Genomic DNA, 23053 nt, shown 5'->3' with positions numbered 1-23053 from the left:
GACTTCCACGATTTCATTAAATAAACTAAATAAAAGATTTTACACTTTTATCAGCTCTTTTAGACAATACTGTTTGCATATATTAAGTGGATCGCATGTGATACTTTGATACATTGTAATACTTGTAATATGGGCAACATCACATAATAAACCAGCGTATATAGGAATATAAGATAATTATTTGGATCTATACTCCATCTATCGATCTATTATCAATCTATTAATCTATCAAACTACATGTATGCACAAAATTGCTTAAGTAATAAGTGAAAATCTAAAAACATTTAAAATCTAAAGTATTTTTGTTTTAACAGATATTATCTGCGACATAATCCCGATAAATTGCAGGGAATAGACCAGTTCACGGTTAGCACATTACTGCAATGACCCCGAATATCCACAGATCTTCAAAACATGAAAAGGTCCCACATTGTCCATTTTGAAATAATCACTCCTACAGCGAAGGAGGTGCTATATAAATAGCCTTTGTTTCCCCTGTTCAAAGAATACTTCCACCTGTGTATCATGGAATGCACTGAATGTGCATGAATAAAAAATGATTAAATAACTTTCATGAGCACGTATCCAGTATTTTGTCTCCGTGTATTTCAAAATTTGTTCTGCAATGACCTGTATCTGCTCATGCTCAGACTGCAACCGTGAACTGGCTTATTAATATAGCACCAGTTAAGGTCACCGGTAAGACATGACAAGAATCTGGCTCTCACGTAGGAACATCGTTTTTCATACAAAATAAACAAAAGTCCTGAGCATCGTTTCGCGAGACCGTCAAAAGTACAAACTTATTTGTCGACATCGCCTTCAAGTGCGTGCAAGACCCTTTAAAGTGTTGGGAGCCCTAAAAAGTCGATGGCAAAATTTCACTTGAAGTATATCATAATGTGAAAGAGGATGTCATTTAAGATACACTTCTGCTAGGATTTTCAAAACATATGTGTTTGAAGTCGAAAATTGATAAAAGAATACAAACTTATGATTTCTGCGTGGTTTTCTGTGAAACACTGCCCTAATAGTGTTTCATCGAGGGGCCCGCAAGAAGGTCGCTAATGCGTGTCATTCTTACCACTGAACTCGAACACTATACATAGCGTTAGAGAGGTTCTTTTACGGCCTTTTTACATGCAGGCAGTTGACGTATGGCCGAGATGAATTTTCCCGGTATTGCAATTTATCGGTATTTCTTCCACGAACCCTTTATGACGAATTCACATGCATGCTATTAAATATTTTCCTGGAATTAAATCTACGTTGCAAACATTAACATATTGCTGTGGAATAAAGATCTTTCTAGTCATCAAAAGCCCATTTGGATTGCATAAGAACTACCTAGTACTCAAGCTTATTTTGAAAATATTTTAATAAAAAGAAAAAGAAGAAGAGAGAAGAAGGGGAAAACGGGAGGGGAAAGGGAAAGAGGGAGACAGGAGGAGAGATAACAGAAAAAGAGAGGAATAGAGATTAAAAGAGAAAGAGAGGGAGGGAGAGAGAGAGAGAGAGAGAGGCAGAGAGAGAGAGAGAGAGAGAGAGGAGGGGGGGGGGGGTCGAGGGAGGAGGAAACGCGGAGGGGGGGGGGGGGAAATAAGAACTTTGTCCACATAAATGCTCATCAAGTTGGCTAATCAACAGGTCAGTGAGTGTTTCAGCAAATACAACATCAGGGAGAGAACGAGTAGATGGAGAGGACTATTCGATAGAGTTACACCTGCAGCTGCATGTAGGAAGAAAAAAAAAGAAATCAAAGGAAAACAGATTAATAACAAATCGTTATACATTGCTCTCTGATATAACAATGAGCATTAGGGCTTACGGGTAACTGAATATTGTTAGTACTTTTACTTGTATCTTGAGAAACAGTAATAATTTTCTTTCTGTTTTCTGTCTGATCACTTCTTCGGCCATTAAAAACAAAAAATGTTATGAATTGTATTTCGTATAACCAGTTGAAACTTATCAATAACGATTAATTCACGATACAAATATAAATAAATTCTCCAGTAAAGGTAATGCAAAGTTTTGGGAAATTTTGAAAATTGGATGGATAGTAATTTTTTTTCTCAATATTTTGATATATTTGGTTGCCCCTGCGGATGTATCATAATCACTAAAAATTTAGCCCCTAACACTTCTGCTTTCGAGAAATTAAATATTCAATCGGTGCTCCAGGTAATTTCAAATATTTCAAATATTTCAAATAGCGCCTGAGGCCATTCCATGGTAGCTGCGATGATGAAAATATCAAAATATGCAGTTCGGATAAATAATTTTCAAACGACAATAGCAAATCGGTCGATTGTAGTCCAGAAACATTGTTTTAAAGCTAAGTAATATTAGTCTTGTGAGGAGATATACAACATAAAGAGTTTATTATTTAACAATTTCATCGCTTTAGATTCGATTTCTACCGCGACAACGATTATTGAACATTGAACAATTGCATTATGCTTCTAGTATGGAGAAATGCAGTGAAACTCATTTTACCTTCGTTTCATCAGAATCTTAGGAAAGCATGGATAGATATGAAAGAATATGTTAAAACAGAAGAGAGATACAATGGGAATGAAATATTGTATAAAAATAATTGTATTCAACTAGAAGGTCAAACCTTATTTCAGGAAACTTTGTTTAAAAAAAATATTTATCGACTTCATCACATTTGTGATGAAAATGGAGAATTGAACCTGAAGCTCATTTTATAATGTTAGGTTTGAGCAGAGTGGAAATTGATAAAGTAAACAAAATTTATAAAGTAGCCCCTTATGAACAGAAACAAAATTTTCAACCTTTAAGAAAGTCAATTCACACTAGCTTTAGTTCAAACGTGGTATATGAGAGTCAAATTAAGAAGAATGTAGAAACAAACTCGGCAGGCTGCAATTTAATGTCACTTTATAATATTTTAAGAAGAGAAGTAGAAAAGATATTTGTTCAACCAAGGAAGTGTACCTTAAATAGTGAATTGCGAGAAATTCAGTTCAAATTGTTGCATAAGATTTTATATACAAATCATCATTTACGTACATTCAGGTTTCATGAAAATGGGTTGTGCTCATTTTGCAATTTTTTGAAGAAACGTATCAACATGTATTTTTTGAATGTAACAAAATAAAGGAAGTCTGGGGAAATGTGCAGATAGACTTAATTACCAATTCTGAAGAAATTATCCTGGAAATAAATCATATAGGAATAGATGACAGTACTTTAAAAACAGAGCAATTATTGAACTACATTTTGATTTAAATTAAATTCATGATTTTTCACAGTAGAGAGAAGGGAAACCCTCCAAAAGCAAAGAAATAGAATATAGATTATTGGAAAATAGAAATGAAGAGAAAAAAAACTTTCATCGGAAAGAGACACCCTTTCAATTCATTTAAGGAAATGGGAAGCCTTGGAAAGTTTAGAATAAATGTTTTCTGTTTTTAATTTTTCTCAATATAAGGCTTCTAGACCCTCCACTCTTCTCTACCCTTGCTTTTTTTTTCTTTGCTTTTTCTTTTGTTTGTTTTGTTCGTTCTATGCTGGTGTGTGTTTTGTGTGTATTGTTGTACTTGTTATGTGTTTAAATGTTGTGTGGGGCGGGGGGGGGGGTAATAGGTTCTCTAGCTATTTCTCTTTTATTTTTTATCATTTTTTTATCTTTTTATCATAACCCTTTTTTTTTTTTCTTCTGAAGGAAATTTAAGAGGAAAACAATAGTGTGGAAAAGAAAAGAGCACAAACTTTATTTGCGATTTGTTTAAAATGTGAAAATATAATTTTGTTATGTGAATGTTTTTCATCTGTAAATGTGTAACTTTATTTGTAACCTTGTATAGAAATGTAAAAGTTCACTTGCAAATTTATTTAGACCTATATGTGAAGATTATTTTGTTATTTTGTATACAATGTTATAAGCTAAAATTTTCTTTATGAGAGAAATGAATAAAAACCTATGAAAAAAGAATGTTCATTTGAACCAAATTTACAACCCCACACAAAACGTTTAATTAATTCCATTACAAATCATCAGGGCCGTAGCCAGAGTTTGATTTTGGGGGAGGGGGGCACATACATGTAATGATCGACGTCCTGGAGAGGGGTCTATAGAAGTTCAACCGATCTTGGATTTTTTTTTTTTTTTGGGGGGGGGGGGCACGTGTCCCCGTGCCCCCTCCCCCCCCCCCCCCCCCGTGGCTACGGGCTGCAAATCATAAACCTTTTTTTTGCGGTCATGAGTATATGTCCATGAAAATTAGATAAGAAAAACAGCCATGACCAGAATTCACGACATGACAATATTTTACCCCTATCACTGAAGGAAATATGTGAAGTGATGAAGACATTAGGGACTTTTAGAATTGCACGTTGACAGCCTTGACTGCAACGTGTGAAGTCATTTTAAGGCACTGCGCATGCGTCACGTCGTCTCAGTCGGCGATCGAGAATGCGTCAACCTTGATTTTCCTAAATCTAGTACGGAACTAGTATATGCCGCGTGCGCATAAAATATACAGTTCCTCAGGTAGACAAAGGAACATCCCTTCCCTGCTATTATGTAAAATGTGTAGAACAGGTGTCACATGCATGTTCACCTTTTCTACACATTTTTACATAATAGCAGTGAAGGTGTTTCTACCACGTAGCAATAGGCCATTTTCGTAATGTAACCAAATTTAATGCACAGGTCTTTGTGAAGTGCCTCAATGCAAACTATTTCATTCACCTGATAGGAATAATAGTATTTCAATAGACAGAATCCTAACTGCATACATTATAGTTGTTGCCAGCTAGGTTGGACAAACATTATGGCTTGACCTACCTAGCAACACTTAATATATGCAGTTGAATTCTGACTATTGAAATACTATTATTCCTATCAGGTGAATTAAATAATTTGTATTGAGGCACTTCACAAAGACCTATACATTAAATTTGGTTACATTACGAAAATGGCCTATTGTTGAGAGTAGAATGAGGAACTGTATATTTTGTCCTCTTTCTTTGTCTGTCATGTTCATATAGTGCATGTACATGCATGTATATCGTTGAGTGCAATCTAAAAGATTTCTAATTGTAGTCAACATGGGCAGTTGAGTACGTTGACACGCATGGTCAGTTGGCGTTCGTCGTGTTCTCGTCCACTCATTCTAAAAGTCCCTATTATAAAGCCTACCTGAAGTGGAGGGCCATCCGACTACTTCCTCGTTTTCGGCATTGGTTCGTTCTAGCCATTCCATGAGGGGCTGAAAGTATTCCAAGATGGCGTCTGCTTTCATCTCGCGTTGACCGGTAAGGGCCTCCATTGCATCCTGCCAAGGCATGCTCCTTCCCATCGCCAGCATGTCACTTGATAAAAGGGATAAATTATTGAAGGCATATTGATTATCAATTATTGGTAAGTAGTTCATTGATGAATAGTCAAACTGCTGATCACTCTTCAATCACTCGCTCACTCAATCAGTCAATAATTAATCATTCATGCCATCAATCAATCAATCTACCAACCAATCATCTAGCCAGACAATTAATTAGAACTGTTATCTAACCAAATAAGCAACCAATAAACCATAAACTATCAATTATGATCAATATGCTATTGCCTAACTATAACGATCAATGAACCTCTCAACCAACCAACCAACCGACGAATACATCAATCAGGTTCAACCTATCAGTCAATCAATCATTCAATCAATATTATTAGTCAACCAACCAGTCAACCAATATTATTAATTGACCAATCAATCAATCAATTTATATATTGATCAACTATTTATGATTAGTTGATTAATAGATAAGTTGATTGATTGATTGGTCAATTAAAATATTGGTTGACTGGTTGCCCAATCTATCAATCGACCCCCAGTCAACCAATTAATTGACAAATCAATCAATATATCGATGAATAAGTACTAACTAAATAGAATAAATGAATAAATAAATAAATAAATAATAATCAATCAGTCAATCAATCAATCAAGGATTCAATATATTAATCAACCAGCAGGCAATCAATTACTGAATTCAACCAGCAGGCAATCAATTACTGAATTCAACCAACAGGCAATCAATTACTGAATTCAACCAGCAGGCAATCAATTACTGAATTCAACCAGCAGGCAATCAATTACTGAATTCAACCAACAGGCAATCAATTACTGAATTCAACCAGCAGGCAATCAATTACTGAATTCAACTTATTAACCAATCGACTCTGTCATGATCAGTCTTGGAAAGAACAATTTGAGCATTAAATCAGTCAATAAGTGGGGTGATCAATATGATAAATCAACCATTCAGTCCGTCCATGACCAATTCATCAACAAAAGGTCCACTTACTCGTACCATTTCCAAGTTCATTGAAGAAAAAAATGGGGAAATTTAACAAAGTTAACTTAATTCTCATTTCTCAAAATCAACATTTTGTCTTCACACAAAATAATATGACGTCTGACCACCAACTTGAAAATTTAATTTGACAACACTTACCCGAGTTTCTTCCCAGCTTCTTTCGAATTGTAGAAGTCACAGGTGTGGAGAGGGCCAGTGTGGTTTGCTACCTGACACAGACTCTGATAAAACTGAAACTGCAGAATTGTGCGGATGTAGTAACTGCGAAAACAGTAACAAATTTAAAAGTAAAAGTAGGCTACACTCCTTTTCTGCCATGATGTTTATTTTCTTCTATTTGAAAAAATATAATCAGCTAAATTGAATTGAATTGAATTGAATTTGAACTCACATTTATTTCCTTCACATTATCGGTATTACAGTGTGGTAAACATACTAAAGATCAGTATAGGAAATAATTTCAAAAATAGAGAGGCGAAAACCGGGAAAGCGATTTTGGTGTAATTATAAATATAGGGAACGTCCATTATCTCTAATAACAAGTAACTGTAAGGACATCATAATAAATATATACTAGCATCTAAATAATTCTCTAATAACTGGCTGTGCTCGATGACAAAGTCGCCGGTATCCCGAACTCTACAAACAGAGGGGCGGGGTTCTACCTACCCAGAGTGGGCCGCGGGGCACGTAACTAACTACTTGTATTTCATTTTATTTTGTTGTGTCAGCCTTAAGTGTGCAAAGGTATTGAAGTGGCCACATCCCCGATAATTTCGCCGATGTTCGGGCAACCGTCACCTCATATTAATTTTTGTCCTTATTAAAAGTGTCCGAATTTTTGCTCGCTCGCAAAATTAAGAAAACATCTGTTTTGGGGGCTAGAGACATCAGCCTCGGGCGTAATTGTCCCCAACGCCTATATACGGGCGCTTCTCATCTAATCCAGGATAATGATTCTCTTTCTATATGTTTTCCCGGTCACATCGGAAGAGACCGACACCAAACCGACGTACCGAACAAAATGATACATGGGTACAAACTGGTCGTATATGGAGTCGGTTTTGAGTCGGTTTTTAGTCGTTGTGCATGGTGGTGTGACCGAGGTATGTGAAAGGACTACTCACCCAATAAAGGGGTAATCAATGATGAAGTGATACATCGCTCCTGGGTCAAAGTCGTCCTCTGATCGTTCGACGGGCGCATCTACGCCTGCAAGAGTATTTCTGTAAAAAGAGTAGAAATGAGAAGAAACGTTACCGTTGTCGTGAGGCATTATATTCTTAAAGATTGCCGTTGTTGTTGCTGGCTAAGTTCAGGACCCTGTCTAATAAAGAATTGCGATTGATTCAATTCGTTGCTTGATATTAATACTGTTGATAGTTATAATTAACGGAATAAAGATAGCAGACAACGTTTCTCTAACAAATTGGTTTCTAATATGAAAAGCAAAGTAAGTTTGTAAAAGGTGAAAAATCGCAAAACTTGAGTTACCACCGCAGTCGGCATAAAGTTATCTAAATCAACATCATGACAACACAACCATAGTGATATCAAGATTACCTAAGTTCCCACCACGGTTTCATAGAGTTGTCGACGTCATATTTGCCTCTCATCAGGTCCCATCTCCACTGCGATAACGAGAGTGTGAACGGCAAAGTCGCGATGGTGCTCAAACACGTCTTGAGTAGAAAGTTAATATCGTTTTCTGCAAGGATATTACATTATTATCACACCAGGATAGTGATGAAAGCATGGGCGTCAATCCTTACGTAATACCTATTGTTCAGGGGGGATGATCTATTCATTCGTCCCTCCTGAACAATAGGAATTACGTAAGGATTGACGCCCATGGATGAAAGTATCACTAACCGATGTTAAAACGTTTTCAAATACTTTCAAAAATTCAACCCAAAGCCCACTGCACACTCCACGATTGTCTTGCGAACCGAAATTTGGAAAAATGGCAATTGTATTGGATAGGAAATCAAAAGAACATCATCTCCCTGATTAAGCTTCTAAGAATACTAGCAACGCAATTTAGTGTATTGAACTCTTCTAGTTAAAATAAATCCGAATCGTCTTTAAATCGTAGACAACGCGCTACTGGTCTGACGTCGGCGCACTACTATTCTGAGCCGATTTAGCTCGGGATTTAGCTGTTCCTCTTCCATGGAAAAATTTAATCCATCGAAATACCTGAATCACATGAAAAGGCTATTGCGAATTCTTGCAAAATCGGGTCGTATAGTCGGGTCATATAGTCGGATCGTATAGTGTGCGGCGGGTTCAAAACCCTTGCCCAACTCCTGTGGAAATGATGTGAACATTGATTGTGTCAGGTAATCGGAACATTATTTCTTTGGGATATACCAAAATGTATTGACATTGCTATTAAGTAAATTTCTTGAAAGTCTTTGCGATCGTGCTTATGGCAATGAAGCAACTACACAGAAAAAAAAATTGCTGATTAGACTTCTGTGGCATTTTTTAAATTTTAAAACAAATCAGTAATTGGTTCAGTCCGATGACGCGGTTACTGCGCAATGAACTTTTAGGGATATATTATGCCCCGACTTTGAACACACGGCGTCTTTTCGATTGCGTTATTATAACCTGCGCCCTGCGAGCCTTTCATTAGGTAAAACACTACCTTTTTGTTGACTCTTCTTCGTTTTTGTATTCACTTTTGTACGATATCACTCTGACATGACGTTAGACAAAATGATGCCCACCGTGCCCATTATGCAGAAATTGCACTCAAAGTATAATTTTTGCCGATTTTGGACTGCGTCATCGACTGGTGTGATCTTTCATAGCTTCCGCCTTGTGTGAGAAAGGCGACGTACCTTAATGCAGAATATATTGCGTTGAAAAAAGCTTATGCACTAGTTGACTGGTGAATACATGCAGGCGCATACGCAAGATTTTTTCAAGGGGGGGGGGGGGGGTTTAACATTTATAAATCGGGCCGAAAATTTCTCAACGACTCAGCCAGCCGCTGAACAAGCGGGGGGGGGGGGGGGGGGGGTAAGGTCCGTTTTTTTCTCACCCTTTAGCACATTTTTCTTTAAACACATAAAAAAAATGGAGGGGGGGGTTAACTCCGACCCCCCCCCCCCCCCCCCCCCCACTCTGAGTACGCGCCTGGACGCAAGTAATACCTACTCAAAATGACGTACGCCTTCAGTTCATAGGGCAATACGGGCCACTTACTATTGTCGCCGTCCTTTAGACTTCCAAAGAGCGCAATCTCATAGAGATGTCGCCCTCACATGGCGCGTCAAAGACTGCGCCAGTTGCTGACGTAGTCCTACGTCAGCAATAATGACGTCTCATGTGCAATGCATGCAAGGAGCATTACAGCTAGGACACTTACCGGTGTCGCCATCCTCGAGGCCTTCAAACAGCCCAATTTCCTGGAGATGCTTGGGCGTGGATACGGAGAGGGACATGACCTCTCCGATGGCTTCGTGGAACGCACCGTTAGCCCGTCTCGGAACGGTACCGGTAGGTCCTTGTATTGGAGGAAGTACTGGATATGGCCCATCTCGTGGTGTGCTACCAAGAAGTAATGCATGGTGCTCTCCGTACACATCGCTATCCTGTATCAAGTTTACGGTATCATTCATATCAAAGTCAGGAATAATCAAACCCAAATTGATCTTCGAGTGAAATCCTGCAGCCCTCCCCCCCCCCTCCCCCCTCTGATTAAAAAATAATTCGACACAACCACGATCCCGGGAGATAATATATTCTTTATATATTTCTGAAATATTATAGGGACTCACTGCTATACCCGAAAGAATTTAGTTTATGTGGGGGTTGGGAAGGAGCAATAGTTCTACCATAATGCTTAAAGGGGAACTCCACCCTGAAATTAAAGTTGATTGTAATAGAAGCAGAAATTAGAGGAACAAGTCAGAGAAGTTTGAGCACAAACCGATTAGAAATAAGAATACCTTTGTATTGTGATATTTTAAGGTTGTGATCAATCAAACACAAATTAGCAACTCTGTGACGTATCTTGCGAGCTCCCATCCCATTTGGTCTTTACTAAAAAAATAAGAACATTTTAGTTTTTAATCATACATGCAGCCTAAACATAATTATTGCAAATATGTTTCTATTCAACCCTGTAAAGAAAAAAATCTCTTCCGTCATTAATAACAAGGAAAATGAAAGTTGATAAAATGTAATATGCAGAGCAAATTGGAGAGGAGCTCATAAGATACGTCACTGTCACAATAGTCACGAAGGAATGCATATTTGGTTTTATGTGGGGATGGAAAATAAGCATAGCTCCACCATATGCTTAAAGGGGATATCCACGCTCGCAAGATATACGTCACTGCAGGGGCGTACGCAGGGGGGGGGGGGGTGGGGGGTTGGGGGTTCAAACCCCCCTTTGGTATTTTTATGTGTGTAAACCCCCTAAAAAAAACTAACCCCCCCCCCTTTGTTGTTGTGTCTGTTGTGAGTGTCCACTTACCCCCCCCCCCCCCTGAGCGACTTTTCGGTTGGCTGAGTCGTTGCGATTTTTTTTTGGACTACCAAAAAAAAAAAGTGTCCGCTTACCCCCCCCCCCCCCCCCCCCCCCCCCCCCACAGGGGGGGGGGGGGTTGGGGGTTCAAACCCCCCTTTGGTATTTTTATGTGTGTAAACCCCCTAAAAAAAACTAAACCCCCCCCCCCCCTTTGTTGTTGTGTCTGTTGTGAGTGTCCCCACTTACCCCCCCCCCCCCCTGAGCGACTTTTCGGTTGGCTGAGTCGTTGCGATTTTTTTTTGGACTACCAAAAAAAAAAAGTGTCCGCTTACCCCCCCCCCCCCCCCCCCCCCCCCCCCCCCCCACACTGAGCGACTTTTCGGCCGGCGCGATTTTCAAATTTTCGGGAGCAAAATATTTGGGCCAGATTTTAAACCCCCCCCCCCCCTTGAAAAAAAATCCTGCGTACGCCCCTGCGTCACTGTCACATTTTACCTAAAATCATTCCTGTTATAAAAATCCCAAGCTGACGGATGGCAGGCAACATCTCTACCGTCGGAGGGTCGGGTGAACCTCGAGTTCTCCCAGAACTGTTCATCGACAGGAATGAGTCCCAACGATGTGAAAAAATCATTGGCAGTGTGGAAGATATGCGTGGCGTTGTAACCCTAGGAGGTGAAAAGAATTACTTCATATAAAAAGGAAGCAAATATTAAAAGCTGCAAACGCTTCAGTAGGCCCGCAGCCGTTTTGTATACGTACGATTCTTCGTTTGATGTTGATGTTCAACAAAGTGATAATATAATTAGTAACATTTTTCTTCTCTAATGGTACATCTCGTTTTGATTTTTAACTTTATGTCATTTCATAATTATTATCATTTCGTCTCTAGCTGTCAATATTGTCTTATAAACACCATTATATACCTCACTTAAGAAATCCAGCCATCTGATTGGTCGAAATTGCATTCATTAACTTTAACTATTTCTGTAAAATTCCCAATAACCATGGTTACCGGGAAAATAGGTCAGTCTCCATGGTTACCCCATAGGTTTACATGTTAAAAATGGTTTGAGCGATCGAGGATACCGTACGTGTGCGAAGAATTGGTCGGTATTTTCATACAAGACAAGACAATTCCAAACAAGAAAAAATGGCTCAAGAATCTCTCCCAAGATTTCAACTTATCAAATGCAAGACGCGCTGACAGCAAGAACAACAAAAGGGTACGTGAAATTATCCATAAACATGTTCGTTTAGTTGCTGAAAAAGCATAGACGTATAGGCCCGTATTCTGAAGTCGTGTCTAACTTAGCCACGTCTAAAGTTAACACACTGTTTAGTTAGACACGACTTAGACAGGACTTAGACGCGAGGTCGTGTCTAAGTCCTGTTTAACTAAATTTCGTATTCTGAAGTCGTGTCTAAGTCTCGTCTAACTAAACAACTGTTTAAGTGCTGTCTAAGTGGTGTTTAACTAAACAACTGTTTAAGTTCTGCGCAAGTCGTGTTTAACTCTTAGTCACGACTTCTGGGCATGCCCAGTAGGCGTTAATTGTGACGAAAGACCCAATGCGCATGCGTGCGCGCACCGGATAAATAAATTAACGCGCACAGCTAGCTGTGCGCGTGCTGGTACCATGGTGATGTGATCGTGACGTAATGACTAGACTGCATGTACTTTGTGTACGTACGCTAGTACACGTACTGCATGAGATTGACAAACACACTACTCATCGGTGCCTCAGTGCTCGGAAGAACCACAAAAGAAACTTCTCCAACAGAATGGTTAGTTTATTATAGATTATGGAATTTCCAAGATGTCACCAGTAGATAAGAATAGTTAATATTATCGAGAAAAAAAATTAGGCTACACGAGAAAAAATCCTGCAAAACGTATTTGAAATTTTGGAGAATGCACGTACCATCGTTCTCCCCCCGCAAGTTCGGGGTCAGCAAGTACAGTGTACCGTCGACGTTGAAAAGCAGCAGAATCGCGCCCTTAAACAGGACTTAAACAACCCTCGCAGTTGTCTAAAGTTAAACAGGACTTAGACAGGACTTCGTGTTTAACTTTATTTAAACACGACTTCAGAATACCAAAAAAGTTAGACACGACTTCGTGTCTAAAGTTAGACGGGACTTAGACAAGACTTAGACAACTGTTTAGTTAAACAGGACTTAGACACGACTTCAGAATACGGGCCATAGACTCTAGACGAAAATAGATCTAGTTGTCAGGGTGTCTGATCGCGCACCCGATGTTGTGTGTTAAAATTATTCCCATAGAGATTGTACGCAATGCAGTCCCTATGCAGTCTACGTGCATTCCGCGACCATGCAAAAAGGTCAAGTTTTTTTTTCAATTCGAGATTCAAACCTTTATAATCTGTTGTGGTCCTGAAGGTGATACTCAATAAGTGAGGTGTCAGATGAAAGCGCAGGTTCTTTTCCATATTCCCCACAGGGCCGGCCCACCCCAAAATTGTAAAAATATCTTGCTTAGACTAGAATCTAGATCTAGTCTACTCTCAAAGATACGAAAAATAGATCTAGTTGTCAGGGTGTCTGATCGCGCACCCGATGCATGTTGTGTGTTAAAATTATTCCCATAGAGATTGTACGCAATGCAGTCCCTATGCAGTATACGTGCATTCCGCGACCATGCAAAAAAGGTCAAGTTTTTTTTTCAATTCGAGATTCAAACCTTTATAATCTGTTGTGATCCTGAAGGTGATACTCAATAAGTGAGGTGTCATATGAAAGCGCAGGTTCTTCTCCATATTCCCCACAGGGCCGGCCCACCCCCAAAATTGTAAAAATATCTTGCTTAGACTAGAATCTAGATCTAGTCTACTCTCAAAGATACACTCATAAAAACAACCGTGCAGATAACTAGAGAAAGGCCAAGGTGGTGTCATTAGTTGACTCTTTTGTTTTCGGCATATAAAAGTATTATTGACTGCTTTAATATTCGAGAAATAGTTGTTTTTATACGCTCTCGGGAAGGTTACAATTGGGCTATTGCCCTCGGCACGCCTCGGTCAATAGCACAATTCTAACCTTCCTTGAGCGTATAAAACAACTATTTCTCTCAAGCAGTCATTAATACTATATTATCTATAATATAACGTTTCTCTTGTCAACCATGCTGTGAATGTGAAATGTGAAATATTGAAAAGTGAACTAGACTGAACTTGAATAAACTCACAGTAAATATATTTCATATATATGTTTCCTTCGGGTCGGATCCATGCTCTTATAACAATAGAGGGGGCATAAATATTAATACATTTAAAAGACACTTCGGGTCTAAAATTGAAAGGGATGGCGTACAAAGATACAACTATAGTGGACACAGAAGGGGGAGGGGATGCATGCCCCATCCGCTGGTGAGTGATTTTTAAGGACATTACCTGTTTCACCATGGTATCAGTCACATCTACGCTAGGACGATCGGGATAAGGTACCACCATGGGGTAGATTTTGTTCCAGAAACGACCCCACATATCACCTGCAATTAGACAAAGAAATTTAAGGAAAATATAATATCACTTTTACCAAACTGTTTCAAAATGATAATAGTTAGAGCCTTTCAAAACTTTTAAATGTTAAAAAAACGTAGGTTTGTTTTTAAAGTAGCTACGCTCTAAATGTACAGAATGGAAATCCACTTTTTGAATTTAAAAAATGAAATATAGGGGCAAGAAATCATATGCACTTTTGAAAAAGTTTGAAATTGAAAAGTAATTTACCAAGCACATTTGCAGGAAGATGCCCTCCTTTCACCTTGATGTTGTCACCGAACACCCCGTGCAGCCGCCTTCTGACATACGCATGGAGCTGCTTGTAAAGAGGCAAGATGGCGTCGTATATCTCGTTCACCTGCTCTTCGATGTCGTCACCGTACTCGGCTCTCCAGGCATGACCTTGGTCCTCGTATCCTGTAGTGTGTGTGGGTGGGTGTGTATGTGTATGTGTGGCGTGTGGGGGGGGGGGGCAAACATGAAAGGTAGTGTTGTTTGTTAGTTAGTTGAGGCCCATATTTTTTAATGACGTGCATCCCTTTTTCTTCGAAATTTCAGGTATATTTTATAACCTGCTTAGTTTTGGAAAACATGAGCATCGCTGTTTAACCCTAAAAAGGCCGGGCTATTTGAAGTCTTTATACTTGACGCATGTCAAGTGAAGTGTATAGAATACTATGGTAAATTTAATATTTTGAAAAATTCACTCATTTGCATATTTATGGTAATTTATGCAAAAAAGTCATAAAGTTCACCACTTACCCATAAATCATATACTCTTTATATTTAAGCATTCTGTATTCGACCATTTGAAACAATAATACTACAAAAAATTGGAAGAGTTCGGTTATTCCTTATATTATCTCTTGTTTTGATAATTTGTTTTTATTTAACTTATGTATTCCACTGTTTTTGTTGTTTTATTTCATTTCTAAATACATGTCAACTATTTTGAATCCCAAAACAACACCTAAACTTTAAACAAGACCCAATAACCAATTTTTTTCTCTTTTTAGGGAAAAATAACATTTCCATAATATGTTTTGTATACAAATCACGAAAATGAGCGATTTTCGGGCTGACATGCAAAGACAAAAGGTCACTTGACTTTGTAACTGTAGGTCCGACTTTCAAAAATATTGTTTTAAAAGATGCGCAAGACTCGAAAGAAAGAATTAGACGCCCCGGTCTTATAAGGGTTAACCCTGCCCTCTTTTTCTTCTTTTAAAAGTTTTTCTTTGTAAACGATATATTGAAAAGAGTCTCTTACTTCTCTCTTGTTTTTATTGAGTCCATGTCCGTTTCGATAATTTTATTTTTACATTTAGTTTTGAGCCTGCGTTGCCAGTTTTCAATTTGTAAGAAATGCCAGGTTCCTATTGAATGTCTTCATGATATACGGGCAGGTCAATGTTATTTTGTTCGTAGGCTTACTCTAGCGACCACATTACATTTTTAGATTAAGTATACTAATCATTGTATTACGATAAGACCACATAATGAAATGAAGTGACACGATTTATATGAACATAATGTTCCTAAAATGTATTCTAGAATGTACACTAAATGACCTCTCAACTTAAAGGGATTGTAGCTTGGCAACTAATCGTTAAAGCCATCTACGTCTTCTTTTCGACAACTGTACGGAAATGAATGGACTTAATTAACAGTACTCAGAGACTTAATCTCTACATGGTCAGCGCGCTAGCGTTCGCGAAACAGACCGGAGTTCTCACACTTCGGTTTCGCGTATACGAACGTGAGTGCTGCGGTCGCGTCGTCCGCGTACTGTAACGTGGTAATATTCGCAGTGTTTAAATTTTCGCGGATATCGCACTATAAAGTCGGTGTCCGCGATTATTAAAACCCGCGAATACATAAGCATGAATTCTTATGCGTGTTTTGAACGGGCGGAATTGCGTGCAACGCGAATTTAAGAACCCGGGGATATGTTTTGGGTCGCTCAGCAGATTGGCCCGTAGTCAGGCCACGGGAAAGACACGTATAGTTTCGTCATGCTAAACCCTTTAAACTTGCACATTGTATGTGTTATTGACTTGGTTATCCTTTCTTTTTTTTAAACAATTGGGCCTATTCATTATTTTGAAAAGCAATTGCTTATATACCGTTTGCCCTTGCTCCTTGGTTGACGAGTTGGACGTACTTTGCGTAGAGAGGTTTATTGGGTATACCCACTGCATCACGGAACCCCTTCCAAGCCCAGACCCTTTCGTCCCAATTCCTCGACGAAGCCATGATCGAATCCAGACCTATCGATTGAAGAAGAAGAAGAAGAAGGAAAAAAAAGAAGAGGAGAAGAAGAAGGAGATGGTGGAGAAGAAGAAGAGAAGAAGAAAAAAGGAGGATAAGAAGTAGGAGATGATGAAGAAGGAAGAGAAGAAAGGTAGAGGGAAAGTATGAAAGGGAAGAAGGAGAGAAGGAGACAAAGAAGAAGAAGAAAAGGAAAATAAAAATATGAAGAAGATAAAGGAGGAGGAGGAGGAGGTAAACAATTATTAAATTATTATGAACAGACGTTTTATTTCAGCTGTCATTAAAATGTATTTTAATACGGAAAACTGTTATAGGCAGCCCGCAATAAAGCAGGAAGCATAATAAAATAAAATGTAAGATATGGTCTATGAATAAATGATGATATAGACAAGTCCTCATCATATTAAGAATTCTATTCAGCGTGTACACAGAGTGACATAAAATAAATAAAGTTATACTGTACAAGAATGAAACATTACGTAATACAAATTTGACACTGTTCGGTTGAATATGTATCGCATGTTTTTGTGCAATTCGTATGCAAACAATGAGGCACATGTGGAAAATATGAAAAAAATTGAGAGACGTAAATAAACTCGTCATGATCAGAGCCATCTATACACAGAGTTTGGCAAACCCGGTTCGAGTTGGACACAATATGACGACTACTGGTTTGTTGGGCAAGCACAAAACAAAAGAATATAATAATAATAATAGCTAGTTTTTATATATCGCTTTTCAGGTCCGAAGGCCCTCTCAAAGCGCTTTACAGAAATATATATATTATTACCCCGGTCATCGGATTCAGGCTTACCCGCACACAATGTATGCACATTCTCCACTCCCTGGGGAGCATTCCAGCCAGGCGTCATTTTTACAAGCGCACACTTGCTAATCTAAGCACATTAGCTTTCGCATCCTACCGGGTACCCATTTAACACCTGGGTGGAGAGTGGCAAATGTAGATCAATGTCTTGCCAAAGGACATTAGTGCCGCGATGGGACTTGAACCGCGGACCTTGTGATCCACAGTCCGTTGACATTATCCACTCGTCCACGACAATATACGCCATGTCGGTGACCCAGTGACCAAGTTGGCCAGATTATATAGATGGCTCTGGTCATAATTATTCCGACCAAACTATCAAATCTTGAACGAAAGGCCCTGGACCGTGTCATGTTGTCCGGGGCAGGCGCGTACGCAGGATTTTTTTCGAAGGGGGGGGGGGGGGGATTAACATTTGAAAATTTCGCAACGACTCAGCCAGCCGCTGAATAAGGGGGGATGGGGTAAGAGCACTTTTTTTTTGTCCCGAAAATTGAAAATAAAAATTTTAAATAAAAGAAAATTGAGGTGGGGGGGGGGGGGGTTTCCTCCAAAACACACACACCAAAACAATTTGAGGGGGGTTCGACCCCCCCCCCCCTGCGTACGCGCCTGGTCCGGGGTATGACGTCATTCCGGACAACTCAATAGGTAGTTGGTCGGGATATGCAGGGTCGGGCTGTCCGTTTGTCGGGGCTGCCTGTCTTGGACCCTAACGGAAACAATAATGCTAAATGCATTTATTACCAAAATACTCACCAGGTTCCAAATTGAGACAGAAAGTCGCATTGTCGGGCTTGCACACCTTTCTCGTACTGTAAATCTCACTTAAATTTGTTAAGATAAGATTGAACTGTTCATGTAGAAAAAGATATATAAAGAAATAATTACATTCAAGTGTACCGTTCGTAATGAAGAAAACAGAAAGAAAATGATGATATTTATATGACCTTGAATTGAATTCTTATTTTTGTATGATTGTTCCAAATTTCACAAGATGTCATTAAAATTTTTCAAAACAAAGAAACAAACACAATAAACGAGTAAAGAGACAAACAACCAAACACAAACACAAACGAACAAATAATGAGAACATGTCAATATCAGAGAAGGCACATTAGGAAAACTATTATGGACAAATTAATGTTCTCCAGATGTTATCATGGGTGTGGTTAAAGAAAAGAAGAAGAAAAAACAAGTTAATTTCCTTTGCATCCTGTAGACCTTGTTCTTTAAAAATAGTCTGGTTGATTATAGTTCCATGTGATATTAGTAGAGGGATGTCCGGAACACTTCCTTGCTAAGGGGGGGGGGGGGGGTCATTCATAGAACATTTAGAAAATATTCCTCACCCATTAGTGTGAATGAATTAGAGAATATGCTTTTATTTGTTTCTTCCGCACCCTTTTATTTTGTGTTTCCCCAACATTTTCGGATTAGGGCCCTTTCGCCTTAAAGGTTTTCATTAATGTGGGGGGGGGGGGGGCGGGGTTGTGGTTACAGCCATCACTGCACATTATTTTTTGAACTCAAATCGACGGCTGTTACTTGGAATGCTAGCAATGTTCACATGCACGACATGGAAGACACATAGTCTCATTCCAGTGGCGAATATGCATGGGGGTATGAGGGGCTCCTGCCTCAAATGGAGTGGGAAGAGCGAGGCGAGGTGAGATAGAGAGAGAGAGAGAGAGAGAGAGGGAGAGAGGGAGAGAGGGAGAGAGAAAGAGAGAAAGAGAGAGAGAGAGAGAGAGACCGACATACACAAAAAGAAATTGAGAAATAAGGGAGAGGGAAAGGCAATGGTAAAAATGATGATAATGACACCACATCACACACCTATACCCTCACTCTACTGCCATTTAATCAACCTAATATTATGTCCAGTGACGTCCCCCCCCCCCCCCCTGGCTGGGCCCGCGCTACGCCACTGACCTCTTCTACTGTTTCCTTGTCAAGCGCTGCTACCCCGATATCACGGATGAACATGAACTGGCGTTGGACTTTGGCGGGGAAATCATCGATGACGTCGTTGAATTCTTTGGCCCTATTTGCCGATTTCCTATCGAAAAGAGCCGCTTTTAGCAATTCCTCAGCCTGAAATGGGAAAACAATATAGCGTAGTTTTATATATTGTTTTTATTATTAATAATTTCATTGTTAGGACATGATATCGGACAACATTGACTGATCTTTTAATGCGAGAAGACTACAGTGTACAAAACTAAAAGGTTTTATACGCAATATGAGACTACAAGACAGATGTAGGCTCTGCTCAAGGCTTTAGGAATTATGGTAAAGCGTAATGTTAGAGTCTGTATTTGCAGACTAGGTTTGGACGGGGGTGTGCGACAGGATCCTCGCAAGACTCATTTATACCCATGGCTATTTGGAAGAAAGTGGCAATGGAAAGTGGTACCCATTATTCAGACTTTGGCTACAAAACAACTTGATTTTAAATTATTCTTGTATAAAATATATCTGTGATTTGCACTGGAGCGAGAATATAGACGAGGAATTATTTTGAAGAAAATAGCTACCCAAGTTCAAGATTTAGGATCGGGGCCATTTTTAAGGGACTTTCTGACACAAAATTATGACCCTGAGCGTTTAGTTTTGTTTTTGTTGTTGCAAAGAAGCGGCAACGACTATAGAGCGGCCCATTCCTGTAGGCCTATACCGTATTACTGTATAAGATGAGTACCCCCCCCCCCGATTGAAAGTAATAATAATAATGATATATTTCTACTACTATACTGGATATTGTTATATCGCACATTATCATCCACCAGGCAAAGTAATAATAATAATGATATATTTCTACTCCTATACTGGATATTGTTATATCGCACATTATCATCCACCAGGCAAAGTGCTCAAGGCGCTCCAGTATTACCCCGACTCTGCTAGAGGCTAGACTATACCGATATTAAGTCTTATCAACCATGATCTATGCCGATGATATGCAGATGTATTGCTTATAATGTTCAAACATTCGTGTATTGAATATTCTCTGGCCCGTGAACAAAATGATGTTAAAACGTGGTCTTACAATAATTCCTTGTTCTAGAATGAAAAGAAAACACATGTTATTCAAGTTTACTTACGATTTCGCCAAACGGAATGCCCTGCAATATTGCTTGAAGGCCATGTTTTACAAGCACCAGAAACCGTTCGAAATTAAGATGTAATATGTGACAAACATGTATTACTGACTGATCAAGTAAGTAAGGTTTGCCGTGCAGCCTCCTTCTCCTTATATAAAATAGGACAAATTAGGTGTTACTTAGATGAGAAACTGACAGAACGACAAGTTCGTAGTCTCGTCATGCGTCATATCGATTATTGTATTCGATTATCGATTATTCCAAATTCTGCCGCACGGCTTGTTACGAGATCTCGTTCAAGTGAACATAATCTCCCCGGCTATTCTGAAAAAAATTACACCGGTTACCTGTCCGCGCTAGAATTCAATTCAATTCAATTCTTTTTCATCCAAATTCACAGGAATATTATGGAAATTTGTTTTGGTCACACATTGTAAAAATACGTAAGATATATATGAAAAACTATATCGCTGTGTCAGGGGCGGTCGATCGACTTCCAAAGTGTGGGGGGGGGGCACCAAGAAAAAAAGGGCACTTTCTGGAGAAAAAAGGGCACCTACAAAGAGAACCTACACCTACTCTTAATTCTTACAGCGCATAGAGACATATTAATTGTGATATCCGCTATCTAAGTATGGTATATTATCATTATTATTATTTTAACCGGGGACCTATGACACCTAGGTGGAGAGTGGTAAATGTAGGTTAATGAATTGCCAATGGATTTCACAGAGTTTATAAAGCAAACAAATAAAATCTTACATCTTTCTGTGCGTTCTCATCCGTCAGGTTAGCCTCGTAATTCCACGTCGCCTCTGTTGAGGCGGAAAGGACGCGTTCGCCTTCCTCTGTGTAATTTCGAAGGAATTCGTGAGCTTCGGCAAGGGTTTTGCTGGTCGGTTGTCGAATCGGCCTACGATGTACCTCTCGGCTCTCCTCAAATCCTTCCTCTAGCGAGCTACCAAGATGAAAGATCCCGACGAAATAGATGATCCAAATGATAAGGGTCCCATGGGACCACGAATTGTCTTTTATCTTAGACATTGTGTGATTTTCTTTAATATTTCAAAGTCAGTGTTGCACCGTTCAGTTCCAAACACAAGAAGTGCAATATGACCAGACGCTTGGAAGCCTCGCCCTAGAGTAAACTGTTGATCTATTTGACTAATTACAACTAGCTGTGCGTAGTAGGAAGTCTATGTATTCTATCTGTGGCGTAGCATGCACCATTTTGCTCCGTGTCGGGGGCGGCGGCGGAGAAGGTTTGACTATAATCACTGATGTATTGCGAAAGAACAAAAATAAGGGATGTGAGAGGGATCATCTTAATGTCATGTCTCCTTTCCCCCTCCCACCTTGTTCCCACTTTCTTTTATTTTTCTCCATTTTCTGGGAAGGGAATTAAGGGGGAGGGGTACCCTCGTGTCCCAATCTACGTTACCTTGGACTTCACATATCTGTTTGGTGACTTCTGTTTTGGCGATCATGTCCCTAGTTTGGGGTGATTATTTTGGCACAATGCGGCGTAGCATAGGGTCATTGCTCTGGTGTCGGGGCGGGGGCGACGAGGGTTTGAATATAATCACTGATGAACTGTGAAAGAACACGGGTAAGATTGGGATATGAGAGGGATCTGTCTCGTCGCCTTTCCTCTCCACCCTTGTTCTCTCTTTCTTTTATTTTTCGCTATTTTCGGGGAAGGGGGGGGGGGGGGGGGAGGTACCCTCGTGCCCAATCTACGTCACTTGGATGTTGGGTGACATCTGTTTGGGTAATTTTTATATTGTGAATTATTATGATGTAAACAAAGGTAATATTTGCATACATGAAATTAGCCATTCATACACATACATACATACAGTGGCGTAGATAGGTCCTCAGACCTTGGGGATGATCTGATGAGAGGGGTAGACCACAATATGTTCAAATAACTCCACGCACACACACACACATATATGGACACACACATATATGGACACACACACTGTGTGAGCAAAGTGAGCAAAGTGAGCAAGAAATTGTTGAAATCTTGATCACCTTGGGACCTGGGGGATGCATACATACACCTGGCCCCCCCCTGCATACATACATGTACATGTACATACACCCTCATGCACATAAAAATGCAAACATACGAACGCATTAATAGGTTTCCAACAGACCCCAGTCTGAGATATCTCAGACACTGTCTTCAACAGGATAAACAGGTGAATATGTAGGTTTAGAAGGGGCTGTTCACAAATATTAGTATTTTCACAATGTATTAACTAGCATTTTTATAACTTGTCTAGAGGTTAACATGTTAACATGTTAACATGTATCCAAAATCTTGAAGAATGAGGGTTGAAAAGAGTAGCCAATTACAACTTGTGAAAATATTTACAATTGTGAATGGCTCTGTAATAACAAACAGTAAAAAAATGTCTCCAGTATTTCAGAATCCTTTATCAAAAAAAAAAAAGAAAAAAAAAGTGTAGGGTCG

General features: G+C 39.3%; 1 protein-coding gene across 1 annotated transcript; it reads right to left on the bottom strand.

The window, feature by feature from the left end:
* Positions 1–1599: 1599 nt before the first annotated feature.
* Positions 1600–21628, bottom strand: LOC574921 (angiotensin-converting enzyme-like). Its single transcript, XM_030989844.1, is given in 14 exon segments — positions 1600–1729; positions 5174–5346; positions 6490–6612; positions 7479–7577; positions 7915–8059; positions 9731–9841; positions 9844–9956; positions 11333–11505; positions 14254–14351; positions 14593–14781; positions 16491–16634; positions 18224–18317; positions 19400–19561; positions 21334–21628. Coding segments are annotated over 14 exon segments (1995 nt in total). The 5' UTR covers positions 21616–21628; the 3' UTR covers positions 1600–1640.
* Positions 21629–23053: the final 1425 nt, after the last annotated feature.

This window comes from Strongylocentrotus purpuratus, unplaced genomic scaffold (genome assembly GCF_000002235.5).
Source record: "Strongylocentrotus purpuratus isolate Spur 01 unplaced genomic scaffold, Spur_5.0 spur5_scaffold_19, whole genome shotgun sequence".
In the NCBI taxonomy this organism is placed as follows: domain Eukaryota; kingdom Metazoa; phylum Echinodermata; class Echinoidea; order Camarodonta; family Strongylocentrotidae; genus Strongylocentrotus; species Strongylocentrotus purpuratus.
The sequence above is the reverse complement of the archived record's forward strand: the minus strand, read 5'-3'. Positions and strand labels throughout refer to the sequence as shown.